This window comes from Quercus suber, unplaced genomic scaffold, assembly GCF_002906115.3.
Source record: "Quercus suber isolate HL8 unplaced genomic scaffold, Cork oak 2.0 scaffold_5, whole genome shotgun sequence".
NCBI classification, from domain to species: Eukaryota; Viridiplantae; Streptophyta; class Magnoliopsida; order Fagales; family Fagaceae; genus Quercus; species Quercus suber.
Window position 1 is genome coordinate 42,751 of NW_027069471.1, and position 9,594 is coordinate 52,344.

Sequence of the window (9,594 nt, forward strand, 5' to 3'; positions counted from 1 at the left end):
TAATGGATGACTTGGTTAGGTCTACATGGGAAAGTTCTTATGGGTATGAGAGTTTTCTTAAAGGACAAAATTTGACTACAACTTCTACTAAAAAATTAACATGGTTACATATTTAGAAAATCAAACCATTAGATTGCATACTTTTTAGATTCTTAACACATGTGTCAAATTTTGTATTAGTTTGATATTATTTACTATTTAATTTATAAACTTATTTTTTATGCACAATGAAGACTACAAAAACTTGAAATTTAAATATCTGACTGATGATATAACTATTGATCTTTAATTTTTTTAAAAATTTTGTAAGCATAGAGGATATAAGAAAAAGAAAGTAATCTTATAGTAAATTTGTTAAAATTCACGTCTAATAAAAAGATATTGAGTAGAATTGTAATTTCAAACTACAATCAATGAACCGCTTGGATTCTCTTGATTTGGTGTTTGTTGGATTTTTGTATTGATTATGTCATAACTCATAAGATCTAAAATAAATTTGAGTACTATTGGGTTGTCCTAACTCATATAAGATCTGCAATAAAAACCTAAAAAATGTGTCCAACATTATGTCCTTACGACCTTATTATCCTTTTGGAACCAATTTTCAAACTTACATCACAATTGATGTCGCTATCCCAGTTTCCTTATTTCCGTTACCGACATGCGACAGTTGATCCCAAGGGGCCCCAGCCTAAGATAAGCTCGAACACAACAACACATATTCAAAATTGAAATTTTTTTTTTTTTTTTGAGGAGTCAAAAATGAAAATTCTAAACCCTCTTAGGCTTAGCCAAGCTACTACATAGTACTAGTACACGCCCACTATAGCAAATCCCAACCTACCAACTACTATTTGTCCACGTGGCATCCCCCCCGCAGTTCCCGCTTCCCTGTTCCAAATCTTACTTTTCCCTTAAAAACTCCGTATCTCTCGAACTCCGCCACCCTGCCAATAGAATCCTTCCACGCGGACGAGCGCACCAAATCCGAGTTTCACTGGATCACTCCTCTTCGTCCCGACACTAAGCGCCAACAATAACGTATCCTACGTGAAAAGTTAAGGGGAAAAAACCTTCTTTAACACGCTTTTACTAAATACTTAAATATTTATTAGTACTTTATTACTTTTGATTTTGATTTATGTTTATATATTTTTAATTTAATTTTTAATTAAATTCTATGCTTTGCGTTGTCTCGCCGTTTCTGCTTCAGTGAGTGACAAGTGCCACGAACCTCTTCAGCTTTCTTCCACTTTTTGATCTCAATCGACAAGGACATATAAGTCATTATTGTATAATTAATATTATATATTTAGTATATATTTTAATGACACTTTGTTTGGTTTATATTATTTTAATATTGGCTTATATGGCTAGAGGATCGGTGATCTGAGGAGAGCTCGAGGAAACAGGAAAATGGGGGTTTGAGGAGTTTTCTGTATTGGGAAACAGAAAGAGAGGGAATTTGTGATCTGGGGTTGTTTGGTTTGTGGGAAAGTTTTGGTTTTTAAGCTTTTTTTTTTTTTGGAGGAGATTTGAGATGGGGTTTTTCAGTACTATATTGGGTTTTTGTGGATTTGGATTTGGGATTTCTATAGGTCTTGTTGCTGGTTATTTCCTCTTCATATATTTCCAGCCCATTAATGTTGAGGTCCCTCTCTATCTCTCTGTTTCTCTCTGAATGTTTTTATGTATGTATGGACATGTACTAAGAAAGATATATGGATTGGTTTGTGTTGTGTTAATCAAGATTATTACGTTTTTTTTGGGTGTATTTGGTTATTGGTTGCAGTTATAGATTTAAAAAAAAAAAAAATTTGGATGCTGTGTTGGGTTGATGAGAAAGCAAAACAAAGTGAAAGAAAAAGAAGTGGAGTCCTAATGCATATGAATACATGGTGTGACTTTTGTTATTTGCCAATGTAGGTGATTTGGTTTGGTCTTTTGTTTTGGTTTGTTGTTGCCTAGAGAATGGTTGTGACTAAGAGAAGGAAAGGGATATAATATGTTACCATTTATGGGAAAATTTTGAGGATAATTATCATTGGCTTCTTGTAGTAGATATGTTATAGTGTTAAGGTTTATTACTAATTTGATGAATTTGAATTCTCTTGTTCCTAGCTTGTATATCAGTGTGGCAATCTTGATCTCTGCTAGACCAAGAATGATATATATTGTGTGGCTTTCTTTTATGCATGAAATGCAGTTTGCAGACTATTTGGCTTCCTAGTAAACTCGTACACACGCACACAAATAAGTTGGTGATTTTGCTTAATTCTGGCATGATACTTTTCAGTTCAATATTTAGCATTCTAGCCAATTTAATGCTTCTATAATACATGAAAGGGCATCTCATCTATAAGAAAACGAAGAGAAAATGTGGGTGGTTTTGGGTATAACCTTGCCTAAAGTTTGGAATCTAACTCACGTTAACATGTGAGGTTAAGTTTAATTGGTTTCTGATTGGCCTGGTCAGGATCCTGAAATCCGTCCCTTGGTTCAGCATGACTCAGAAACTTTGCAGCGGATGCTTCCTGAGATACCACTATGGGTGAAAAATCCAGACTATGATCGTGTATGTAAATACTATTTGTAACTTCCTCAGGCTACAATGTTTTCTGGGTCTTGATTTGTTTTGTATTTAGACAATCTCATTCTTATTTTTATCTTTTTTTGTTTTTCTGAAGGTTGACTGGCTAAACAAGTTTATACTGTATATGTGGCCTTATCTTGACAAGGTTTTGTATCTGTGTGACTACTCCTGATTTTTCTCCTTTTCAAATACCTTATTGCTTCTACTTATCTGTTCGTATTGATTATTTGAGACTCTTTAATTTATCTTACATAGGCAATTTGCAAGACTGCAAAGAACATTGCGAAGCCTATAATTGCTGAGCAAATTCCGAAATATAAAATCGAGTCTGTTGAATTTGAAAGTCTTACATTAGGGTCCCTACCACCAACTTTTCAAGGTTCGTAGATATGATGCACCTGATTTTATAGTTTTTCTATTTCATTGAAACTTGTCATTTAAACTCTTATGTTGTAGCTAGCTTTTGTATGGAGGAAAAACATTGTCAAAGAAAGACTGATTAGTGTTATTGGGGTATTGATATTTGAAGATTTTTGAAAGGATATTAAAGATGCCTTCATGTACATATACATTTTACATTTAAAATCTTATTGGGACTCTGTTTTGTTGGGAACTGCTATTGTAACTTTTTAATCACTGGAATTGCTGAGAAATTTTGTTTGTTTGTTTGTTTTTGGATTCATCTCTTGCGTTCTTATGCCCAACAATCTGGAAAGTTTAGCATACATGACTCACTGTTTGTTCCATCTTCAGTTTTTGAAATAAATGCTAGTAGTCGAAAAAAGAAAAGAAAAGTCTCTCCTGTTTGTTTGCAGTATGTTTCTTTTTCGTCATAATTTCCTATTTACATGGTTGATGGATATTCTGATCTTATATTTGTTAGAGATTTTTTAGGCTTCAAGAATCTGGTATTACTTTGTAATTGTAAATGAAACAAGTTTTTTATTAATAGTTTGGGCTCGTCTTGGGGGAAAGGGTTTTTTTTTTTTATTTTATTTTTTTTTATTTTTATAATGTTAGTTTATTTAGCAAACGAGGCAAGATGAATCCCAAATTGAGGCTCAACTATAAAACGAGTCAAGCTCAAATATAATAATGTTTTTGTGAACAATCTAGCAAGTATAAGACTTGATTTAAATATATATAAAACTATATGTTTATATTTATACATGTATAAAAATGTTCTTGTATAGACTTGATAGTGGCCAAGATTCTTTTAGCTTAATTGGCTTGGCTCTTAGCTTAATTTTCTTAATTGGTTGGCACCTCCTGGTGTCTCTAACAAAGATATCTAGGGTTCAAATTCTCTCTCCCAACTATCAAATTATAAAAAATAAAAAAGAAGACTTGATAGTGGATTGTGTAAGACTTAAGATAAAATAGAATGGAGGAAAAGAATACATGTGGCCAACCCTAAATAATTTGGGATTAGGGCTTCTTGTTGTTTACAGGCTTGATAGTGGATTGTCTAAGTTTGTAAACAAGTTCATAAAATATCATATTATTATTTGTGATTGATTATTAATATAAATAGTCAATTTCTTAGTTATTATATATAGTTTTTAACAATACAAGGTTGGTGAATCTAATTTTTATTGAATTTATAAACGAAAATCATTCTAGCTAATTAACTCAAGTAATTTAGTTTCAGCTATAATTTAGTTATTAATTATTAGCATATATTTGTAAAGGGGTAAAATTTTCTAGTTGTAGTGTTTACCGTATATAGGAAAAGAATAAGCTAATCAAGCTTGAGTTTGCTCAACAAGAAAATGTACCAAGATTGAACATGTATTCTAGTTTGTTGATGTGTTGTTTCTAAAAAATAAAAGTTTTTTGATGCGTTCAAACTTGGCTTGTGTTCGAAATAAATTAAATGAACAATTCTAAAAATTTTAATACTCGGCTCACCTCGCCTTGTTTACAACCTTTTATGTAACCAAACTTAGTTTTCCCACTCTCTATGTAGTGACTCAAAAAGGGGGGTCTTGCATTCCATATAATCCCACATCGCCTAGGGAAACACATAGGAACGTGTTTATAAGAAATGACCTTCCTTCAATGTGTAAAAGCCTTTTCCCCAGCGCGACCTGGAGAAGAACAAAACTGTGAGGGGTATGGGTCTCAAAGCGGACAATATCTACGCAGTTGGGGGTCTCAAAGCGGACAATATCTACACAGTTGGGGCGGGGTCGTTATACTCTACCAGCATTTACTATGAGATCCATAGTGCTTTTATATATCAGTAGCACCTTTGAAGTCCCTTTTTTTTTTTTTTCTGTATATATATTTGATCGATTAGTTGTATATCTTCATTATTTATTTTGTATTCTGTATTTCTAGAACTCTTTTCTAATTCTTTTCATCTAATTTTGTAATGTCAGGAATGAAAGTTTATTTAACTGATGAAAAGGAGTTGATTATGGAACCATCCATAAAATGGGCTGGAAATCCCAATGTCACTGTTGCTGTTAAAGCATTCGGTTTGAAAGCAACTGCCCAGGTGATTGGTTTAGTCTACTGTGCAAGGAAGAATTTCTATTACTTGTGTGTGAGTTTATGTGTGTGTGTGTGTGTGAGAGAGAGAGAGAGAGAGAGAGAGTTTTACTGCTTCTTTACACTGTTTAGTCTCAATGATTTCAGGTGGTGGATTTGCAAGTATTTGCTGCTCCACGTATTACTCTGAAGCCCTTGGTTCCAAGCTTTCCTTGTTTTGCCAATATCCATGTGTCTCTCATGGATAAGGTTTGTGATGATGTGTATAATTATTTACCATTGGGTCTATATTGCTCAAGTCCATGCAACAATTATGCTTAATGACGGGGTATCCTTGTCATATACAGGAGGTGTAATGGCTTTACGGTTATGGGACAGTGTTCTTGGGTCCTTATTTAATAGGCAGCTTAAATAGGAGGAGTTGAAAATGTCTTTTGGTTGAAGTTCCTTTGATAACTCTTTTTTATGTCTTCCTCTGTTTTGAAACACTAAGTTGAGCGACTTTCATAAAGTTGCTAGAATTTGGTTGTTGCCTGGTCTCCTAATATTTGGACATTTAGGTGTTATATGGGTCTGAAAACTTTACTTATAGCTGCACGTTACTGTTTACATGCATACTTGAGCCCTTGGAGATTTAGATGTTAGATGTGTGAGAAACTGCATTAGAGTGTACATGGAACATAGTCACCCCATATATAGTTTGGTAAATAGAGCTTTCAAATTATTAGTTGGCATAAGGTAATAACTAAATTACCCCTGCAAGTTTCATTCCCAATCTGCTTATTTAGGAACTTAAATATCCTGTTATTTTTGTTGGTTTACGAGCCCCTTCTAAAGTTTCAGGGATACTTTCAAAAAGTTTTGCCACATTTAGAGGTGTTGATGTAGTTTGAATATGAGGTACTCCAAGGTCTCACGCCAAAGAATTTTTTTTTGTACTCAAAGATTGGGGCAGTCAGTTTAGTTGTGGGAACTGGATAAAAGTAAAACAACATTTCTTTTTTATCTGTTTTATTAGTGTATAATTTGCCAGTGTTGGTACCACATAGTTGATGGCTTTGGCATTGTAGCCCCAGCTGAAAGTGCCATACCATGATAATTTTTAAACATTTAGCATTCAGAAAAAATTCTAATATTGGGTGTCTTGGGTGATCTTTAATTTGGAATCATCTTTTTGGGTAATTGGCTTTTAGACTGCCGTGGGATTATTCATCGCAGAATACTAGAATCAATGCTTTTTATGTGGACTAAAGCTCAATTATATTTTCTTTTGTTTTGCAGCCACATGTTGACTTTGGACTAAGGCTTATTGGGGCTGATCTTATGTCAATACCTGGCCTTTACAGGTTTGTCCAGGTACATCCATATTTCATTTAACTCTTCTCTCCTTTTAACTATCCTAGTAGATAAAGGAACAGCTTTGTTAATTATTTCTACTTTATATCACTGGGCAGTGGTGTTCCGTTGAACAGCACAAAAAAAAAGTGGTGTTTAATGCTGTAGATGGTTGTTTAATCAAGTATAACGATCAATTATGTTTTTTATGGTATTTATGATCCATTTTGGGACTAAGGCTTTGTTTTTGTTGTTTTTTATGATCTATGGTTTTAACTTTGTTGGAAGAGATTTTTCTGCAGGAACTTATAAAAGATCAGGTTGCCAATATGTATCTGTGGCCCAAAACCCTGGATGTGCCTATTTTGGATCCAACGAAGTAGGTTTCTGCATTCTTCTGTGTATTTGTTCCATTCCATTGTCAATTCTATTTTTTTGCTAACAATACTGGTTGGAAATTATAGAGCTTTAAAGAGGCCAGTTGGAATTCTCCACGTCAAGGTTCTGAGGGCTATGAAACTAAAAAAGAAAGATCTCTTAGGTGGATCGGACCCATATGTGAAACTAAAACTCACAGAGGATAAGCTTCCATCAAAGAAGACAACTGTGAAGCACAAAAACCTGAACCCTGAATGGAATGAGGAGTTCAATATGGTTGTTAAAGATCCACAATCCCAGGCTTTAGAGCTTCATGTTTATGATTGGGAGCAGGTATATTACACTGAAATAGCAGGTAAGTGGTATTTCCTGTTTCTATGTTGCTGTGTCTGAAGCTTTTTATTTCCTATTCTCAGGTTGGCAAACCTGACAAGATGGGCATGAATGTTGTCCCTCTGAAAGACCTCACCCCTGATGAGCCACAAGTTCTGACACTTGACCTTCTTAAGAATATGGACTTGAATGATCCTCAGAATGAGAAGTCACGTGGGCAGATTGTATTGGAATTGACATACAAACCTTTCAAAGAGGAAGAATTACCAAAAAGTTTTGAAGAATCAAAGTCGATAAAGAAGGCTCCAGATGGGACACCTGCTGGTGGAGGTATGCTGGTAGTTGTAGTTCATGAAGCTCAAGATGTTGAAGGGAAGCACCATACTAATCCATATGCACGGATTCTATTCAGAGGGGAGGAGAGAAAGACTAAGGTATGAAGATAGTGGGACCATTCAATTAATACCCTTTAAAAGCAGCTATCTTCTATGTCTTTGGGAAAGCACGGTTTCTAAAATAGGTCATTAGACTTGTGCACGTATTTCATTTCTGTATATGCTGCACAGTGGTTAGGTAAAAACAATATGGTTCTATAAATTTACTACCCTCACCTTTAAGATGGGTTGTTTGGGGTCAGTAGTGATGATATGATTGCTTCATGGTCTACGGATTATGATTTTTTATTTTTATGGAACAGCATGTAAAGAAGAACAGAGATCCAAGATGGGAGGAGGAATTCACGTTTATGCTGGAAGAGCCTCCCACTAATGACAGACTGCATGTAGAGGTGGTCAGCACCTCATCAAGGATGGGCCTGCTGCACCCAAAGGTACATAATTTACTTCTCGATTATCGTTAATTTGGTTGGTTGATGACAATTTATTAATAAATCCAGTTCTTCATCAACATGCTTTACCCGAATATAATAGTATGTTTTTGTTTTTTGGGTACTGTAATGTAGTTATTATAGTTTTGTTTTTCAGATGTGATTGACACTGTTTTCATTTGAATCAGGAATCTCTGGGTTATATTGACATCAATCTTTCAGATGTTATCTCCAACAAACGAATAAATGAGAAGTACCATCTTATAGACTCGAAGAATGGGCGTATTCAAATTGAGTTGCAATGGAGGACTTCATGAACTGCGGATTTTATTTTCTTTTTTCTTTTCTTTTTATACACATTCCCCTCTCTAAAGACTTTGCTGAGTTTAGGTAGTGCATGACAAAGAGACATTTCTTTTGTTTTTGTTAGATTCATTCTATATCGCTTTGTTATTTTGTCATGTACATGGTTGTAATAATAACTATAGTTGTGATTTAAACCTCCATAGCTTTTGATATTGCATTTAAAATCTCATTGAGGCATTGCTTTGGCTTGTTTGTAGTTTATACATTGTTATAGGAAAGCAGCAAAGATGGTTGATATTTGTATGCATAAGCCGCTCTGCCAATGTGCATGGTTTTATAGAGTCATCCAATTAAGCCTCTCTTTTTTAGTTCCCTTGATACCATTTCTCATCCAATTTAGGCAGGGAAAATTATTAAATATTCTCGGAGCATAATTAACATGATACACATGATACTCATAGAACTAATAAAAGTAAGCCGCGTAATACAAAAATGATCTATTTTTACATGGTTTTGAATTTAAATCATATTTTGAGCTAGAGATAACTGAAACCTTTCTTTACAGCACTTAAAAGTTTTAGGTGCTTGTTTTTTCCATTTCAAAAGGTCACAAAGCTATCCTATGCTTCCCTTGTTTCAAGTGAACTTCATTTAAAATTTTAAATACTTCCAAAAACTAACAAGTCCAAATCTAATGATGTCATCTATAAATTATACACCTTGATAATATTTTACATCAACAACAAAACCCAAAAATTATTTCTGTAGTAGAAGGACCGTCTTAAAAGTAAACATACTACATAATAGAAACCATAGTATAATTAAATATAACAAACTACAAAGTTGATTAATTTTTTGAAGGATGATGATGTACAAAATTGTCAGTAAGTTGATCGTCCAAACTTGTAGTTGTTAGAAAAAGGTGAAAAATCAGGAAACTTGAAGAATGGAGATACCCTCAGAGTGCAACAGTGTGGTGTTGGCCAAAGACTCTTCAAAGATTAAGTTAGAAACTCACAATAATCTCAATGAACTCAAAAGAAAGAGCTTGAGAATTGAGTTTTTTTCACGTACCTTGAAATTGTGGTGTCTTGGTGTTTAGATAGGGGTCTATGAATAACCACCTTAGCTGAATTGTAGGGAATAGGAGTTATTGTTCAGCTTATTTGTAGGAGATGAGAGTTATCCATTTGCTGACAGTTGCGAGAATGTAGGAGAGTCTAATTTAATAGTTTATATATGAGTGTAGTAGGGTGGTAGGCTTCGTATAGCCACCTTCACTCGTCTGTCTTTGGGGGGTGACGGATGGTTACCAGTGCGGTGTTGG

At 34.3% G+C, this 9,594-nt stretch overlaps 1 protein-coding gene across 1 annotated transcript; it reads left to right on the forward strand.

The window, feature by feature from the left end:
* The first annotated feature begins 1,242 nt into the window (after positions 1-1,242).
* Positions 1,243-8,504, forward strand: LOC112009749 (synaptotagmin-1). The gene is made up of 12 exons (XM_024042081.2): positions 1,243-1,651; positions 2,477-2,575; positions 2,688-2,738; positions 2,849-2,972; positions 4,978-5,096; positions 5,237-5,338; positions 6,371-6,445; positions 6,727-6,803; positions 6,889-7,135; positions 7,219-7,569; positions 7,833-7,964; positions 8,150-8,504. Exons 1-12 carry the CDS (start codon positions 1,541-1,543, stop codon positions 8,276-8,278), a joined length of 1,617 nt encoding a protein of 538 aa, XP_023897849.2. The 5' UTR covers positions 1,243-1,540; the 3' UTR covers positions 8,279-8,504.
* The last annotated feature ends 1,090 nt before the right edge of the window (positions 8,505-9,594 follow it).